Here is a 19767-nt window from a genome sequence, read left to right as displayed (position 1 = left end):
CTGGGACTCAGGGGAGACATCGTTTCAGAGAGGTTAAGAAAGGACTATAAGACCATCTAGTCAGACCTGTGTATCACAGGCCATTCAGTTTCACTTAGCTTACCCCTGTGTGGAGCCCAGCAACTTGCGCATGGCTAAAGCGTCTCTTCCAGAAAGGCAGCCAGTCTGGAGATGCAGGATCACCGCTTCCCTGGGGGAGAGCTGGGTTCCTGGGTCACCTTGAGCACGGCACTTAATTTCTTGCATCCCCCGACCTGTGATGGGGATATTGATAGTTGGTCACAGCCCAGAGGGGCTGGGAGGATAAAATTCATAATGTCTGGGATGCCGCAGTGAGAGGGTTTTATGAAACCACAGGTAGGCAGCCTAACACCTAGCTGTTATCGAGCGCTTTTCACGAGTCGTGCTCAAAGCACTTTACAAGGGAGGTCAGGATCATTATCCCCATTTTACAGATGGGGAAACTGAGGCACGGAGACTTGCCCAACATCACCCAGCAGGCCCGGGGCAGACCTGTGGATAGAATCACAGGTCTCCTGAATCCCAGTCCAGTGCTGTATCCACTAGGCCACACTGCCTCCCACACAGAGACATATAGATGTCCAATGATCAGAACCTCTCAAACTATCAACATTTCCTTTTCCCAGTGAGAGGAACCTATTCCCATAGCACTGTCACAGCAGCTCCCCTGCAAGTAAGATCAGGGGCATCTAAGCACACCGCTGGGAAGTCCTGGCCTACTGAAAGGGCAGGCCAAGCACTTAGTCATAGTCCCTGGCAACATTTCAAAGGTGCTAAGATGGAACCAGAAAAGGCGATTAAGTATTAATGTGATGGACTGAGTGGCTCAGGAGCTAGGCTAATGAGGTAAAGAGCCTTTCCCACCTCATCTCCTGCCTAGGTTGGAAGTGACTGCAAGTTACTATCTGATAGATGACGGCCTTGTGTGAAACGAGTTTGATGGAACTCAGCCCAGTTCCTAGTGAGTAACTCAGTGTCCATGTCGCTACCTGCCTTTCTTGCTAGCAAGGGTTGGATAGGTATAAAGAATGAATTCCCTGCTCACCCCCAGAGCAATCCCCACCAGGCCAGGCGTGGTACATTGTGGGGAAAGTATCTAGTGCCACTGGCCATACTGCACCTGTTCTGTGGATGAACAGCCAGCGCACCGCAGTGCTGGCCTGGTGCGGCCACTTCTAGGGGTGAGAGGGTAGCTTGGTTTTGCTGCTGACGTGGTATAGGCAATGTTTGTCACATGGGCCTGTCACCGGCCGCCATCAAAGAGTAATGGCTTTGAGTCTGGGTCAGATTTGAACCAATGACCTAGAGATGGTCAGTGCTCACGGCCAGTCTCGTGTCAGCACTGCCATAACAGTAACGAGAGAATGGCAGAAAAGAAATATACCAGATGCCAACCCACAGAATCCAGGAAATTCAGAGCTGCCTCCATCCTGTTCAATTATGCCCTACATCTGATCCTCTCGTCTCAGATCACTGGGCTGTCCTACAAACCCTGTGGGTGGCAGTGACTGGGGACGATGGGTACTGCACACAGCGAAGACAGCTGTGTTTCTGTTCATCTTGCAGCTTGATGAAGCCCATAACCAGGCACGGAAACTGCAGAGGTCCCTGGATGAGCAGACAGAACAAAGCGAGAACCTCCAAGTGCAACTGGAGCACCTGCAGTCCAGGTGAGGAGAAGCAGGGCTGGGGAGGACGGAGTCCCTGTTGACAAGACCTGAGGAGGGACAGAGATTGGAACGTGGGAGGACAGGAAGGACAGAAATAAAGATGGGCAAGATGAAGTTGGAAGTTGGGGCGGAAAGACTGAAAGGTGAAGCTGTCAAGTGTGGCTCAAGAGCGCGGTTATTAACCTCAGGGGAGACTGTTAGGAAGCAGGGCACAAATCCCAAATTGGCTGAGTTTTATACTTAGAGTTCACCAACTAATTCTCAAGTATTAACTCCTCAAGCACTGTAACAGCCGTAACATGGAGTCCAACAGTCCCCGTGGGCACTCCGATCTGTCTGGCTGCCCAGCTAAGCTTGTCTTTGTGATAGGTGGTCCCTTGCACCAAAAATCACAGTAATATTCAGGTTGATCGCTGTCCCAAAGGGCCAGTCACTTACCCCAAGTTGACTGCACCCTAGATCTCACACAAAAGACAACACTTGTAGCCAATCCTATAATAAACCATCTAAAGATTTATTAACTAGGAGAAGGAAATAAGAGAGTTATTTCCAAGGTTGATGCAAGTAAACATACACACACACAAGTTCCAATTTTAAGTTTCCAAAAGGACTAGAAGCTTCTATAATAAGCAAGCTCTATATGTCCTTTAGGGCTAACCCAGGCCAAGCACAGGGAATCTTTTGCTTATTCTTAGTAATCCCTGCCCTCAGAGTCCAAGAAGCATGAAAGATACAGTTCCTCCTTGTTAGGGCTTTTTGTTCCTTCCCCGGCTTCTGCTTCAAGTTGCAAATTCAGCTGTGGGGAGCAATTCACTTGCTCATCTCCTCTCCATGGGGTGGGCATGGGGGGAATCAACAAAGTCTTTTGTCCTCTGATGTTCCACAAGAGTTGGTCTGATGTTCATGGGGCCTCCTTTGTTGGGCAGAAGACATCTCCTGTTGGAAGCTAGTGTTTCACACCTGGTAAAGCTTCTCTCCTCTGGTGATTTACAGTTACAGAGCGAACACTTAAAAATTTTATTAAGATAATGAAGTAAAAAGAAAACGGTACAGAGTTTAGGCATAGAAGTTTCTGGTTATCAGGGAATAAGGTACAGATTATCAAGGGGTGTGAAATTCAGTTTAGGAGAGGGTGGCGTAAGGAATACATAATCTGCAATCTCCCCAACTGGGGGTAAAACTTTAACGGATCAAAGTGCAGACATTCAGCTATGGGGGAATGTTGTCCATATAATGGCTATGTTCATTGTGGAGTATAATGAGTGGATACGATGATGAGGATGGATCTCCCTCATTTGGTGGGATTTAATGTTTAGTGAGTTTATGGTTCCAGTTCATATGGTCCAATGGAAAAAGTCTCTCAGTCCCTTTCCCATAGTTGATGCACGATGTCGTACTGGCTCATACCTCCTGGTACTGTTGGTGGCCAGTGATGCGTTCGATGTAGATGTCCCTGGACCATCGGATGGTGTCTGAGACCATGAGGCACCGCATGAGCCGTGCGTAGCGTCGACCAATCCCGCAGGTCCGCAGCACACGCTCGTTGCAGGGGTCCCAAGCGCCCAGGGCTCTGACAATCAGGGCATCCATCTGCACCTCATAGCCCTTCACTCTCAGGGTGTCAGCTAGGGGGGCGTATTTTTACTTTCTCACGTGGACTACAGATGTTATAAGAGAGATAGATACATGTGGCAGTTTACAAGCATTTCATAAAGTCTAATCACTAAACACATTTTTATAATTCTAATACCTATTTTAACTATACTGATCCACGGGCCGGACTGGTTCCCGCTGTGTATTTTTCAGTGCTCAGTTGAGACCTAGTGGTCTTGGCATGAGCTGGCACCTGGTTTGCCAGCATCACAAAGGTATGAAGTGGGTGAACGAATGGAAGTAGCAGAAAGGAGGGAAGGAGAAGAGAGGATGAGCGGGAAGGGAGGATAGGCCAGAGTACCGGCCTATGGTGAGGGAGCAGGAGCTGGGATTCCCAGTGATTAGTCTAAATGGCAGATTCAGGGGTGGTCTATTCACAGACTTGCACCGGTTTAGTTAGGGCTCTGTTTACATACAAATATGCCCCAGGTTAGTTAAACCTCTCTGTGGACACTCTTATTTCAGTTTAAGAGGGGCTTATTTCGGTTCAGCATAACTCTGTTCCTAATCGATTTAAACCAAACTGAAATAAGAGCATCCACACTGCCTTTTGCACCAGTTTAACTAAACTGGAATAAAATCACCCCTCCCATTGAATCAGTGCCATGCTGCAGCTAAACAGTAGTAGAACTGAAGCTACCCTTTCGTAAGGGATGCCGCTGAGAAACAGGTTTGGTTTGGGTTTCCTTTCACCCCACAGTCGCTGGCTGTGATCCTGCACCTAGGATAGCAAGTGTGAAAAATCAGGACACACTTTTTTCAGGGTGGGGTGGGGGGGAAGGTTATATTTGCGTATATAAGAAAACCCCCTAATAGCAGGACGACTGGTCACTGTACTTGCATTGTCAGAAATCCCAAACTGGGAGGCACTCAGGTTCGCCCAGCTAAACTGTGTTATGCAGGAGGGGTGGAAGCTCAGGAGAACAGCTGCCAAGCCAGGGCTTCTGCCTCTTTGTTTTCCATGGTGCTTGGCCGGTCATCCCACCTACCTCACAGTCCCCATAGTCACTTAGGGTGGCGTCTAGACCACAGATGGGCACAGACGCTATAACTAAGTGCTACTAAGGGAGGGTTAATAGGGACTCTGGACAAATCTCCCTAGACTAATGCTGGTCTGATCCTGTTTGCTGGAAATGGTCGGGGGACAAGGAGGAGGATTGTACTGAAGAAGGGCAGGGTGCTTAGGTGGGGGCGGAATCTGCCCTGAATTATTTATCAAGTGGAGTAGGAGAGAATTCTCCTGCCAGTGATAAATTGCTTTCCAAAGTGGGCTAATCCATTTAGTGTCCCCCCAGGGGATGCCTGTCAGCTCCTGATGGGAGGAGAGGGGAGGGTCATGATGGGAATGCAGGGCCAGTGCCCGTGTGTAGTGACGGATCTGCAAGGGCAGTGCTCTCTCCCTCTCTCTGTCACGTTCATTCAAGAAAGGCCTGGAAGCTAAAACCAGGGGAAGCCTCCCTCAATCCTGGCAGCTTGGAAAGACAAGGGCAGCAACACCCACACCTTCCGGCTTCTTCCTGCTGCCCTGGCAGCATCAGACCACGCGGCTGGGTCTGCAGCTACACTGTCCTCTGCATAGACTGTCCCAGGGTTTTACAAATCATTTGACTTCCTATTTTTATACTAGGAACAGGACCCTCCCCGCTCTCCCTCTGCTGGGGGACCTTGGCCTGAATCTCTGGAGGACCCCAATAATGATGTCACATGTGGCTGAGCTTCACCTCTACCTACCCACATCTGAGTGTCCAAGGAACTCAGGGGCCAGGCAGGAGGGTCCCGCGGGCCGCATGTGGCCTGCAGGCCACAGTTTGCCCACCTCTGCATTAGATGGTTCTGGCACAGTTCACACAGGCCAGATGACACCTGGTCAAAATGTGGATGGGTCTGCACTGTACGTAAACCTGGTAGATGCTAGGTTATAGCTGTGAGCTGGGGAGGGGGAGAAGCATATGCAGGGGAGGGTCCTTGCTCACTTTCTTCAGGATTCCTGTAGCTGCAGAGGTGAAGACACATGAGACAAGTTGGCGAGGTGAAAAGGCATGAACCCTGCAGCTGTACTGAGTAGGGCCAGGCCAGTGAAAGGTTGGGGGGAGGCACATCCCTCTGTGGCTCCCCACTGCCCCCGTGGCTGCATGTGTCCGGCACCATCAGGAGCAGCATTTGACCTGTAGTTGGGGCCAGCAAGATGGGTGTGACACTTCCACTAGTCTCTGGCTGCTGTTCCTCTGCCAGGCCTCTCAGGATGCTATAGCAGGTTGAGTCTAACCCCACAGGCTGGGTCATGGAATCCAGACACCGGCACGCTCTCTCTGCTGCCATCACCAATGGGCTGAATGCAGGTAGCAGCCCAGGGAAGTGTTAGCCAACACCACCTAGCCTGGGACCAAGCCTTGTATGCATAGCCTTGATTCAGCTGCCCCAGGCCTGACCCCTGAGTGTAGGTGAGGCTCCAGTTGTATTCAGTCTGGCTTTGGTTCCCAGCCCCCAGATTCCCTTCTCTCTGAAAGGCACTAATAACTCCTCAGCTGCTAGTGCCTGGAGTTTGGTACCAGCTTCCCAAAGGGAAAGGGTGTTTCTGTTCGTGGCTGGAGGAGGTGCTGGGGATGGCCATCCTGTCACAAGGCTTTTCTGAAGCAGGAGCCAATTCTTCCCTCCACCAGGCAGGTTTTCTAGGCAAGATCCAGCTCTCCTCTTGGCTTCACAAGAGCCGCCACCTGGGACACCCTGAGCAGACTATCCATTGGGCTCTTGGGAGCAAGCTCCGTTGAATAGCACAAGCCAAGGAGAGAAAAGAGTCTCTTGCATAAACCCCTAGAACTACTCAGGTGGTCTACAACTGTATCCACCTGGGTTGTGATCCCATCAGCGCCCGCAAGTTCAGCAGGGTCAGAATGAGCTGGGAGACTTCCAAGGAACACCCTGGTGTGGCAGGAAGTAACACGGGGGCTTCAGTAGGGGGATGCTCTTCCCTCTGAACCCGGCTGCACCCCAGCATGGGGTTACTCTGCTGCTGGAGATTCTGTCTTATGGACAACATGTCAAAATGAGGCCTTGCTAATGAGTAGTCGAGAGAGATTCCCGAGCTGCTAGCCCCAGTGTCCTGGCCAAAGTCACTTGGGGGAGTTAGATTTAGCCTAAATTTCCCCTACCGCTTCCATGGGTCTGTTTGCTCCTCGTTTCCTGCCCTGAGCCATGGGGTAGGGTGCTGTGCACTTCTCAGCAGCTGCACCTTTGCGCCCAGAAGAGGCAGCGTTGCAGTGGCAGGTCTTGGATTTTAGGCCGCAAAGTGTTTTTGGAGGATGTTGTCTCTAACCCATCACTGGCATTTGGAAGGCACCAGTCAACAGAGGGTTTGGCCTGACAGAAATGCAAGTGATCATGATATAAAGCACATGGGTTACTTCCTCCATTGATCCGGCATTCCTGGGATAGACTTGCAGTGCCCGAGGAGGAAGTGTAATGAGCGAGGCTGATCCATGTTCCCTGAGAAGCAATCTTCCCCATTGCCATAACCGGCATGAGGTCACTTCCAGGGGTCGAGCGAGTCATTCATTATTTTCTTGGTTGTCTCTGTTTTCCTGGAGTACTTCCTCAGTTTGACGCCTGGATGGAACATGGCAGGGACGAGCACCGATACTCATATACGCCTGTCTCTTGGCTCAGGCTTAGGGCCGAGGGCAGGCCATGCTGAGGTCAGGTTAGCTCTTATGGGGAGCAGGGGAATGAGAGACCACAGCAGGTGTGTTAACCAGCCTGTAGTATGAGCTCCACCAGGTGAGCGATCCATGAAACTGCACTAATTTTCTGCATGGAAAAGCCTATGATTTGTAACAGGAGTGAGACACAGGACGATGGGGATTGCTCAGGAGGGTGATAATTCAGTGGAAGTGATGGGCCTGATTCTCACCCATTCTTGCACCATAAAGGGGCCTTCAAAGGGGAATAAACTATTATTTGCACCCACCCTAAGGCCCCTTTACGCAACTCGAGCCATGTAAATGAGGATTGGGCCCAGAGGAGTGTTTCACAAATGGCTCCTGTCCTTACACTGGCCCAAATCAGAACCATGGATCCAACGTGTCCCCAGCTTTGGGTTGTTCAGCTCCAGGGTTCGGGCTTGGCCCACGGGGAAGATTGTGCGTTGTTCAGAGCTGGGTTCAGATTTCAAACCCCTCCGAGGCCAGAGGGCTGTGGGGCTCCTAGAAAGTCCCTGCTTAGTGCCTGTGAGGAGTGAGGCTTTCAAGCTCTGGAGCCATGTTCAGCCAGCAGAGGCAGACCTGGGGAGAGGGCATGTGTGATGTGAGGGCCTGGGCACGAAGCCGGGAGTCAAGGCGTTTAGCCAACATCAATAGAAGTGGCTAGTGCTTTTGGGTGCCTCAGCTATTGGTGCCCAACGTGAGACACGTTAAAGGAGCCTGATTTTCAGAAAGCGCCGAGCCCCTGCCCTCTGGAAACCAGGCTCCTTTATAGCGGGTCAGGCCCCCAAAATCGCTAGTCCTGGTGGAAAATCGTGGCATTGGCTCCGTTCTGCTCTTTGAGGCATGAATCTCTGTTCATCTTTCCCCATCTGAAGAATGAGGATAATTATACTGACCCTGCTGTGCAAATCAGGGTGAGATCTATGGCTGCACTATGCAATGGAAGTGCTCAGAATTATTATTGTGACCTGATTATAACCTGCCAAACCTGGGACAGCTGGAAGAACCGTCACTAGTCCATAACTTTAGCTCTCAGCACGGTAGGATGTTCCAATCTAGAGAGCAACTCTTACTAGGCTGGTTTAAAAGGTCCATCTAGCTGTACCCATCCCTTCCTGTGCCCAGCCAGGCAACCAGCTCCCAGGTTCTTGGACCCTTCACCCTCCCTCCATGCAAAGACCCTTGGAATCGCCCCAGACTGTGCTGCGGGGAGAGGATTCCACACTAAGGCACAGGAGCACGCAGCAGAAAACAAACCAAGCTCTGTATGAGCAGGGGATCGAGAGAGAGAGAGCGCTGTGTGTGATATGGCACGGGGAGGCGGGCTGAAGGGAGTGGGGGGGACACAGGGCCAGAGAAATGCATTGTCCTCTTAAAGATGCTCTGGTTTTATTGCTCTTAAAAAGTTTTTTTTTGGGGGGGGAGGAGGAGGGACGTTCCTCCAGCAATAAAACATTGAAATGGACACATGACAAATCGATTCTGCGCCATCCAAAGTGCCTCTGAGAGGCAGCTTGGCCTTTTTTTAATCTGATTTTATTTTACTTGGACATCTCCATTAAATCATACAGGAATAATGGAGGCTTCAGCTCCTCCCGCCTCCCCAGCCCCCTCTTTAAATAATTCATGCTTTCCAGTAAAAGGCAGCAAAGTCGTGCTTTTCGCCCAGAGGATGATGGGAGAGCCGCTTCCATCACGTTCTAGGGGCTTGGGTTTGGAATTTGACTCATAAATTTAGCTGATGAAGTAGAATGCTCCGGAGAGTGAGTTGATACGAATACAAAGAGCTTCCCATTGACAAGGAGAACACGGGCCCAATCCAAAGCCCCCTGATGCCAATGGGCAGCCTCCCTTTGACCTCAAAGGGCATTGAAACCATCTCTGAGGAGCAGTGCTGGGAACAGGCCCCCTTGCTCCTGTCTCCTGGAGAGAGTTACGAGTGAGAGCAGTCATGGGCTTCCCACTCACCGTTCTATCAGACCATGATCTAGGGAGCCCACCCTGGGCTGTGATGCTGGTCCCTTGCTCTTACCCAGGGCTTTTCATCAGTAGATCTCAAGGCACTTTACAAAGGAGGTCAGGACCATTATCCCCATTTTACAGATGGGTAAACTGAGGCACGGAGCAGTAATATAAGCCTGCTGGCAGAACTGGGATATCATGCAGACCTCCAGCGTCCCAGTCCAGTGTTCTGTCTACTAGCCCATACTGTGGGAGGCCACACAATGAGACTGTGTTCTCCATGTCCAGTCAGTTCTGGGCCTCCCTCCTATTGCTCCAATAACAGATCTCAGCCCTTACCCTCCTCCCTGCTCCAGCTGCCGCACTCCCTCAGTCAAGGGTGTGCTCCACTCTCCCCTGTGGATGCATTGAGGTGGTTCAGAAGGCACCATCGCCCTCCACACGCTTCTCTGAAGCCTGATTTATTTCCCTGCCAAAAAATAGCCAGTTTTGGATAAAACCTATTTTTGTCAGGGGAAAACCGGTTCTTGTCGAAATAGTTCCAGCACTTTGAACCTCTAGCTTCCTTGGGCCGCCTTGTGGGGAACATTCGACCCCTCCCTTCCCAGCCTTCGATCCCCTGTGCCATCACAGCGGTGACGAGGGGTTGTCTTCACTGCAGAGTTAACCCAGACTCTTACCCAGTGTTGCCCCTAGCCCCTCTCCCATCCTCACACAAAACCCTCTCACCCGAGTTTGATGGTGCTTTCAACCCAGACTCACTGGACTAGCTGGGGATAGAGGCTGGAGCCCGGGTTCAACTGTCCCTTGGGCTGCTAACCCACTTGCTTTGCAGTGAGGACACAAGGTAAAGCTCTCGAGCGCAGATAGTCCTCTAGTGCCCTCCTAGATTCCCCGCATGTGTCCTGAAAGGGAGAGAAGTTCTCCCACAGTTCACTGGGAAAGACTCACAGGGTGGCTCAGTGCATTGCAGCATAAAGATTCATGGGATGTGCCTCCAGAAATCCCAGCGCCACACACGGGTGGGTTCAGCACCTGTGAGGATCCAGTAACTCAGGCAAGGTTCTGCAGTGTGGCTGCTGACACTTGGGCTAGCCGAACCCAGGCACCGATCCCCTGGGCTAACTCAGCAGGAAGACGCACCCTAAGTGGCACTGCCCACTCAGGGATATTTTCTTGCCACCCAGGAAGGGATTAGAAACCTCTTGGGGGACCATGTACTGCTGCCCGGGGCACATTGGAAACTTCTAGGGGGCAGTCCTGGGAGATCCAGTTTGGGATGGGGCTGAGTCGCTGGCTCTCGGGGCTGAGAGGGCATCTGTGGAGGAACAGCAGGGACCACCTGGCCTCACTGCGTGGTTTGGAGCAGCATTCCAGGGCTCGCCCTGATGCCTGGCCTGGGGGGGAAATCCAATGGATTCCCCTCCTCCAAAAAGTCTCTGTTTTTAATATTAATAGGCCATGTGATGCTGCTGTTATCAGCTCTGCTCAGGCAGCTCAAAGGGGTGTAAAGCACCCAGATCTCCCCAGCCAGGGATTCCCCAGGCCTAAGAGAGCACAGGGGGTGGAGAGTCAATGTATATCACTTCCCCGTCTAGCATAGGACTAGGGAGAGGAGAAGGCTGCAATTCCCAGCCAGTTGGGGGGGCGATATGAGTTGCTCTCTATGCTGGGGCTGGAGCCTGCAGAGAACTGGCCCTAGAATCAGCCAAAGCTGGAGGCTGCTGAGACGTTGACGCACTGTGATTGCGGGGGTTGGTTTTGTTTGTTATAAAGAGAAACAAACATCTCAGAAAATAGCCAAACTCTGACTGCTCTGGGTGCAACTTTAACTAACCCGCAGCGCTGCCGAACCAATGTCAGAACCAAATGCAAACGCAACCGCAAGGAGCCGAAATCGTGCCCTAGAGATGGGCCCTGGGCTTGTGGAATTGGGAGCTGGAGCTGAGCTTCCCCTGGGACTGGCAGGGGCAGGGATCCAAGGATCCAACTCGGGAGCCGTAACGAGACATCCCAGTTGATCAGGGAAGTGCTGGGAGACCCCTCTTCCCGGCAGTGTCAATGCAGCCTCCATTTCGGTCTTAGTGACACCCAGACTGCTGTGCTGGAGGTCATGACAGCTTTGAGCCGAGTTTGCTGCTCACTCCCCTCCCTGCCCCGCCGCGCTCTGATAAATGGCTCCAGACAATAAAGTGTTGCAGTTAAGTACCCGGGATCTGAAAAAGGCTTTAAGTGAACTTGGTTGCTTTAATCAGAAGTCCATTAAGTGTTGCTTGGAGCCATTGTGGGAAAGGCTGTTCAGATTTGGCTTTATCAGCAGGTAACACCCACTTAGCGGAGAGAGAAGACAGCTCTGTGTTCTTCTCCCAGGCCCATCCCTCCCTGGGAATGGCCAAGTTCCAGCCGTGTGTAACATAGCTATCTGCAGGCCCTGGACCCCAGGGCTGGATCGCAGGATCAAACTGCCAGCACTGAAATCCAGTGCCAGGTCTTCCCCCAGGGGCTGTGCCTTGGCATCCATTCTGGATGGGCACTGATCTGCAGTGCCAGTGATTCTTCCCAGGTTTCACTCAGTTGCCAGATTCCGGGGCTGCCTGGGGAATCTGGCCAGGAAAGGTAGGGCCGAGAGTGGGTTTGTAGAAGGGTGGCTCTGGCAGGTCTTTGTGGGACTGGGGGAGGTTGGGTCTATAATGAGGGCGAGGCCAAAGGGACCTGCCTGTCCAGTGCCTCTCCCGTCAGCCCCATGTCTGCCCTGCTCTGCCCCACACCAACCGCGTGGTGCCTGGCTTTCACCCCGGCATGGGAGAAACAGCAAAGTGCAGACGAGGTTGCACACAGCAGCATCCACCCTAGAACGGCAGGGCAGAGCCTGCAGCGTTTAGATCGCCACATGCTGCTGGTTCTGTACACGGCCCTGGGGCCCTGCCTTGCACTGGGGCCCCGGCAGGCGTGAGGGGTATGGAGAGGGGAAGATAGAAAGGTCGGGGGGGGGGAGGACCCCAATGCCATGTTGATGGATGTCGTACGAGAGCCTAACCAAACAGAGAGGGAAAGGGGAACATGTGGCGATAGATGTATAGAGAGGTCTGTACATCTGGGGCTAGATAGACACAGCGCGGCAGGGAGCTCGCGGGTGTCTCTGTGTCCCCCTCTCCACTATGTTTGCCTTTGCTCTGGTTTTTCTCGGCCCAGACTGCGCAGACAGCAGAACGCGCCGCTCTTTGGGAAGATCCGGAGCTCTCGGTTTGGCCCCGACGACCCTGACGACGGGACCAGTGACCTGGATGAAGACGAAGAGCTACAGATCCAGGTTCCTTAGTGCCTGGTGCGCAGGGCCAATGAGACTGTGGCTGGAGGAGAAGGAAGTGGCAGGCTGGACGCTTGGGGAGGATAATACTGGCAGGAGCCTGCTCCATGGGCAGCACACGCTCCAGTCAGACAAGCCAAGAGCCGGCAGAGGACGCGTGCGGATATAGCCTCTGGCCCTGCTGGCCTGTGTCACCACCAGTCATGGGGGGGTCCTAGAGAGAAACCCTGTGGCCAAGGGCCCATCCCAGGGGGCAGGATTGGTTCTACCCCAGTGGGTTTCGTATACACAGGAAGCTAAAGCGCCAAAGAGTGGGATGAAGAGAAATCCCCAGGTGGCTGTTACCAGACGATAACGAGAGGAGGGGCCAGGCTGCAGAGCCTGAATTAGCCACCTTGGCAGAACAATGGCATTGGTGCCAATTCTGTATAAATGATGCCAACAGCTGAGGGGCTGTGAAGGCCAGTGCACTGGATGGTACACAGTGCAGTCTCTACCCCTTCTGCCCCGCCTCGTCATCCCTGCCCAGAATGCCCTCTGCAATTCCAGCCTCCTGCACATGCCCTGCAGTTGGCCTGCCCCGTCCCTCCCTCCCCAGCTCTTTCCTGGCACATGGCTTTCGCCTGACAGGCCCCATCTCTGACACTTTCCTTGGTTCCAGCCTAACCTGAGAACAGTTTGCATCTCAGCATCACACGTGAATGAACTGAGCCTCTCAACCGATGACCTCCCTTTTACTGATGGGGAAACTGAGGCACAGAGCAGGGCAGTGACTTGCCCAGGATCATGGACTCCAAGGCCTGCACCTCGGGCACTAGGCCCTGCCTCCTCCCCACGTGCCCTGTCCAACAACAGCCCCTCTCCCTCACTCCTGTTTGAACACATGCACCTCAAAGCATAAAGAGACATTGCAACAATACATCGGAGAGCATCCAAGGCAGAAAGCAGGCTGAGCTAACCCGGATGAGCCTGGCCCCTGGAGCACTGACAGCAGGAGCCAAGTACACAGGAGCAAACCCTTCTATTTTATATACGGATTTTATATATATGTATGTATTTGTATATGTTTTATATTATAAATATAGAGCTATGGGCCCAGGCGATCCCAGTGGTTGGTATGGTGCAGTCCTTCCCCCCACACCTAACCCCTTTGGTGTTAATGCTCTGCTCTATTCTGTACTGCGCCCCGTCTGCTGCGGGTGGGCTGGCCAGTCAATCTGTTGCTGTGCCGGCCGGTGGTGTGGAAACGGAGACTGGTGGAGACAGGAGATCAGGAAGCAGGTGGCTTCTTGGGCAGGGAACATTTACAGACAATCTGACCGCTGGCAAGGGGAGGGTTGTAATAACCTGAATTTATGATAAACCCAAATGTGTGACTAGAGGTGTTATATGTTAGGATGCTCAGTGGCGGGGCTTGCCTAGATGGGAAGTATAAACCCCACACTGGGGTTAATGGGTGCCTGAGAGCCTATGGGTATGTCAGGCTCAATTGAGGAGCAGGCCCAGCTGGGGTAGTTTCCATAAGTCGGGGTGGGGGAGTAGGGTGGTAAGGCAGAAGACCAACCCAGCCATAAGCAGAAAAGAGATGAAGCTGCAGGAGCTAGGTTTCACTCCTCTGGTGGCTCCCAGGGAGGGGTGAGGAATTGAGGGACGTGGCCCTGTGGGTCGGTGTCCTGACGGGAGGACAGAGGGGAATAGGAAGAGAGAAGGGGAATGAGAGGAGAGACTGGTATCTCAGAGTCATAGGAGGGGGAGCAAGGTAGTGGCTTTGTTTGATGCTACTCGCTGAAGAGCCTGGCCCTGAAGTGAGAGGCTGGGTGGGGCAGAAGACTTCTTGGCTTGCTACCTCTGTCTCTTAGTACGGGTGGGATGCTAGAGGGATATGACTGGAGGGCTGAGGGCCCCCACCCCGTGTCTTGTGGTGGGTGACATCGCTGTTAACAGGCCCTGGCAGAACCATGTTGTTTTCCCTTTGGATCAGCCCATGAATAAACCACTGCTCTCACCATTCCCATGACACCCGGAGCCTGCAGGGCAGCTGAAAAGGGCCTTGGCTTGGGGCCTAAAACGCTAGTAAAAAAAACCCCTAAACAGTAATGGCCTGTGATAACAATTTTATAGGGAGCCTGCGGTTTATTTCCTGCATAACAGAGTGTAATGTAATGGCAAGGAGCTCACTTCCTCCAGAGTCGGCTGTTTCCAGGAATCCCGGGAGGGAATGTTGCAGGAGCACCCAGAGCGGGGCAACTCCCAGCTTCTCCCAGCAGGGGGTGCTCTGGGAGTGGGGCGGCAGCTCTGGTTTGGGGGTGCTCCTTGAAACTCTACCCCCGATTGTTTTCAAAGGGGAAGTTGAAACTGGAGAAAAGACAACTCTAGATGCCTTTTGCGGGTTGCCCAAGGTTTTCTCCCTCCCCTCCAGGACATGCTAAGCCCACTGGATCTGATCCCAGTCCCTCCAGGATTAATCTAGCCCATAATCTTCAAAGCCCCTGCACCACCATCCTGCATTCAGGCAACTCCACTCCCCAGCCGGGCCCTTCTCAGACACACAGCAGACACAGTCAGAATGCAAGGGTATTTCGCTCCAGACTCATTGGCACCTAAAACAAGATAGCGTCTGTGCAAGCAGGGTAATTACAGCGCCTGGGTCTTCCTGCGGCCCCTGTTTGCAGAGGGCCAGCTCAGCGCTCAGGAATCCCGCTTGTCACCTGGAGATGGGAGAGCAGAGGAAGGGAGGAGAGAGACGCTGTTTAGGGAGAAGGGTGTGAGTGGGTCTGAGGAAGCCAAATTACTCCTAAGTGAAGGGGTGGCAGAGTTCAGGCTGAGACTCCATCGCCCTTTGAAACAATAGGGGAAATCCCTACGTGTCACGATCTCAGAAAATCATAGAAGGCGAAGGCTGGAAGGGACTGGGGAGGTCAGCAAGTCCAGCCCCCTGTAACCAGGCAAAACCAGCGACGCACCCTTAGGCCATCCCTGACAGGGGTTTTTCCAACGTGTTCTTAGAAACCTCCAGGGATGGGCATTCCTTCCACACGCTCTGGGAATCCTATGAACTATCCGATAGTTAGAAAGCTTTGTCTAATCCCTAGCCGAAACCTCCCTTGCTGCCGGTTAGGCCACTGACCTGCTGTCCTACCTTCAGTGGCCATGGAGAGCAATGTGTTCCTGTCTTCTTTGTGACCTACTAACATCTCTGAAGCCTGTTCGCAGGAAGGTACAACTCAGATTCCAGCATCAACCTTAACTCTGCCCCCTCCCTAGTCCTTCTTCCTTCCAGGGTGGGAACCCTCAGTGGGTGCATCTGCCCCACCCCAAGTATTCCAGCACCATGGTCCTTGGCTGAGTGAGGATAGATCCAGCCTCCGCCCTCACAGCTTCGGAGGGGGCAGGTGTTTGTGCTACTCTGGGGAGGGCCCCCTGGATTAGTCAGGAGTCTGTGCATGCTGGAGGCTGGGTCTTGCTGCGGGTCAATGAGATGGCTGCAGAATGAACAAACCGAGGACCAACAGACTCCTTGGCTACATCGTACTTCACCCCACAGGACCTGCTGGGACTGGCACAGCCATGAGCTCCCCACGGCCCGTCAGCACTCAGCCCCGGCTCCCCACAGCGCCTCCTGCTGGGAGAGGCTGAGGGTAGAGGAGTGAGGAGCAGCCCCACTCATTGCAGCAGCAGCTGAAATCCCACAGGAAGAAAGCCAGGGGTCCAGGCAAATTCATCTCTTTGCTCCCCATCCTGTGGAGCAGGGAAAGTCCGGCTTGGGCGAGCAGGTGGGCGCCATGCTTGGCTGGGGCGCTGTGTGTTTCTCAGACCACCTGGGTGAACAACCGTAGCGATTAGCTAGAGTTGACCCAGCTTGGTTTAAATATGAATCCGCCCCCTCAACCACTGTGAACCTTGCCCCATCCCTTCCCTGGAGCCAGAGCTCAGCCCTCCCCTTTCCTTGAATGCACAAAGGCCACTTCCCTTGTAAAGGGCAGGGTCACCAGGCCACCAGGTCACCCCCTACTAGAAGGGAGCTGAGTGGCTCTGGGGTGGGGATCGGCCAGAGCAGCTGGCTGAAGCTGAGTGGGCAAGTAGCAGGCTGCTGCAGGAGCAGGGCCTGGCCATGGGGCCTGGGGACAGAGCAGGCCTCAAAGGAGGTTTTGGACACGGGTGTGAACTCGCGGACGCTTCCAAAGCAAAGAGCAACGGGCAAACATTCTGGGGTTCTTCTAGCATCACTGGGGTCAGTCATCCCATGGCGGGGGTGTGCTGCCACACTGCCTCCATCCTCATCCAGCTCCTCCTCACGTCTCCTGCCCCATCCCCGTGGCCTTCCCTTCTTCCCCATCTGGGCCTGAGCCCCTCCGGCTTCAGTGTAGATACTACCTACGCCAACAGGAGGGATTTGGGATTTTAAGTCACTCTCGTGATGTTGAGGGGCTGACTTGTGGTTTTTGAATGCGTGGGTTGGCCATACCGGAGTACAAGGGGAACTAGGATCTGAGCTACTTATGTTTTAGGATTGGCCCAACTAGCTTTAGCCCTTAAAGCACACATCCCTCCCTTACCCATCCCGAGTTATCATCTGTGTTGTACACAGCTAGATATTGTTATGACCTTGTTTTCTGTGCCCTGCACCTTTACATTTCAAGATCTCTGATGGAGGCTGCCATTTTGTGGGCATAGCTAATGCAGCATTGTCACAGGAGGGGCACACTGCACTCTCTCATAGGAATTTACTTATGTTCTTCCTTGCTTTGTTGTTTCCTTGCATGTAAACTCCAAGCCACTCAGATTGTTTTCCATCCAGATACTTTCAATCTGGTTAAACACCAGGTTTCAGGGGACTAGGAAAATCCGCCTCAATCTTTAAAAAACAACAAATTTATTTGAGCATAAACTTCCAATAAAGCTCACGAAAGCTTATGCTCAAATAAATTTGTTAGTCTCTAAGGTGCCACAAGTACTCCTTTTCTTTTTTGCGAATACAGATTAACACGGCTGCTACTCTGAAACCTAAAAAACAACACTAGCATTCTCTTTCTTTTTAAAGTCACAGAGGGTGAGAATTAGGGCGGAGAGGATGCCGAGAAGTTATTTATCCAGAGGGCGTCAGAGTTGAAGGGAAAAAGAAAAGGAGTACTTGTGGCACCTTAGAGACTAACAAATTTATTAGAGCATAAGCTTTCGTGAGCTACAGCAAGTTTTGAACTATATACGGAACATTTATCACAAAATTCTGAAAAAAAAAGCTCATTTTGGGGACGAACATTTTGCAACTGTTGAAAAGCAGGAGTTGTGCTGAGTCATGTATATCATAGGCCAGAGAATCTCACCGTTACCGCTGCACTGAGCCCAATGTTTTGTGTCTGGCTGACACATATCTTCCAGAAAGGCAGCCAGTCTGGATTTGAGGACAGAGAGAAAGAAAGAGAGAGTGTACCTGTTCCCTTGGTTAATAACCCTCACTGTGGGGTGCTAGTGAAAATGCCAGTCCCGGCTGAAACCCGACTTCACCTGGCATCAGAGTCGCTGTCCTGTCTGTGTCGCAGGGCACATATTTAGAGAGAGAACGACAGAGCAGAAAAGTTTAGAAGGACTCAGAGATGCAATGTTATTAAAAATTGATATTTCAATGAGCTAATCCCTTTCTCTCTGGCTTTTAATTGATTGTCTAAAAAGCATTACCTCTCCCTTTTTTTTTTTATTTGTGGGGAACATTAATTTTTTTATGGCCAAACAAATCCGACTATAGTGGCAGAGGTATCCACACAGCAATTTCAGCAGCCATAAACAACTGGGCTAGCTGCAGACGTCTGAGGCAAGGTCACTGGATGGCAGAGGCAGGAGGTCTGAAGTGATTCTCCCTGGAAGGCTGGCATAGCAGGACACCTGAGTTAGGTTGCCTAGTGATCCATCCTGACTTCTGAAGGGATACGCCTGATTTTGACAGTGCAAGAAGAGCTGATGTAACTTTAAGGGCCCAATCCTGCCAGGTGCTGAGCACTGGCCTTGATCCAAAAAAGCACAAAAGCCTGAACTGTACAGGCTAAAAGCAACCTGAAAAAACCTTTCCAGGCCAAAACAAGGTCATCATCCAGCTATGCTGCAGTAACAGCAGTGTCGTTCAGTGCATAGAGCACTGGACGGGGACATGGGAGATAGGGGTTCTATTCCCAACTCATCCATTGGAGGACTTTGGGCAAGTCAAGTCACTGCCATGTGCCTCAGTTTCCCCATCTGTGAAATGGGGATAATGCTGCTGACCTCCTTTTTAAAGCACTTTGAGCTCTACAGATGAGAAGTGCTTTTTAAGAGCTGGTGATTAGTATTCGTCCAGTGCTATGACACAAAGACACTGAGCTGTGTTGGGTGCTGGTTGCATCATGATGACTGACGTGGGGTGTACCAGGCCTTTGTGGCCCCCTATTGGGGGCCTCTGCCCCGGGGAACAGTTATCTGTGAAGAAAGAGCAGCTGATCTGGAAACCGGCAAGATCGGCCCTGCAGCAGCCGGAAGGGCTGGGGACCAATAAACAGCCTGTCAAGGTCCTGTAGGGTCACTGTTCACCACGACCTGCCCTTCCAGCTGGTCTCCAGCCTTTCTCCATGATCGTCCTTGAACATGGGCATGGCCTGTTTTCAGGGGCAGGCTTGGAGCTCTGCCTTGAACGCCAGCCTTTGGAGTTGGTGGTCGTGTGTTGGCAAAAGGGCTTGCGTCCCCCAGCTCTGGACGCAGAGCTGTCCTCCCTCCGCTGGCGCAGGGTCGCGTGGCATGGCATGGGCATGGCTGAGTGCACAGGGGAGTATCAGCTGAGACCACCGGAACCAGGCAGACGTGAAGCAGGAGATCCTCAGGTTTCAGAGTAGCAGCCGTGTTAGTCTGTATTCGCAAAAAGAAAAGGAGTACTTGTGGCACCTTAGAGACTAACAAATTTATTTGAGCATAAGCTTTCGTGAGCTACATCTCACTACATCGGATGCATCCTATCGGATATAGCTCACGAAAGCTTATGCTCAAATAAATTTGTTAGTCTCTAAGGAGATCCTCAGAGTAGGTTAACACACAAGGGTCCTCTGCAGTCGGGGGCTGGAGCTCTCCCTGTCCTGGGCCCTACACAGAGAGGGTAGAGTCCCGCTCTTCCCAAGGCACTAGAGGGGGCTGGATTAATGGAGGAGGCCCAGCTCTGAGGGAATGAAGGGGCTGGCTCCCTTCTCCCAGCAGGAGGAGATGGGCTTTCGGCATGGGGAACTCCAGGATTTGATCTGGTCACTGGCTGCGGGTAGGCAGAGCTCCCGTGTTTGCCCCCCGCCTCGCTGCAGGGTTACGGCATGCACAGGGTTAAGGAGAGGAATGCTAGGCAGGGCTCTTTGCACTGCTGCTGCAGGCCTGTCATGCTGCCCAGAGAAAGAGCCAATGTCTGTTTCTTTTCTCTCTGCCGCCTCATCCATCTCTATTCAAGTGACAG

At 52.4% G+C, this 19767-nt stretch overlaps 1 protein-coding gene across 2 annotated transcripts in view; it reads left to right on the top strand.

Moving 5' to 3' along the window:
• Positions 1 to 13414, top strand: part of CCDC102A (coiled-coil domain containing 102A) — a 51333-nt gene extending 37919 nt beyond the window's left edge. For both annotated transcript variants that reach the window (XM_038368704.2, XM_038368705.1), the window contains exons 8-9: positions 1588 to 1691; positions 12197 to 13414. In XM_038368704.2, the coding sequence (XP_038224632.1) occupies positions 1588 to 1691; positions 12197 to 12323 (231 nt within the window). In that variant the 3' untranslated portion in view covers positions 12324 to 13414. The remainder of the gene's footprint in view (positions 1 to 1587; positions 1692 to 12196) is intronic.
• The last annotated feature ends 6353 nt before the right edge of the window (positions 13415 to 19767 follow it).

This window comes from Dermochelys coriacea, chromosome 12 (assembly GCF_009764565.3).
Source record: "Dermochelys coriacea isolate rDerCor1 chromosome 12, rDerCor1.pri.v4, whole genome shotgun sequence".
NCBI lineage: Eukaryota > Metazoa > Chordata > Testudines > Dermochelyidae > Dermochelys > Dermochelys coriacea.
The sequence above is the reverse complement of the archived record's forward strand: the minus strand, read 5'-3'. Positions and strand labels throughout refer to the sequence as shown.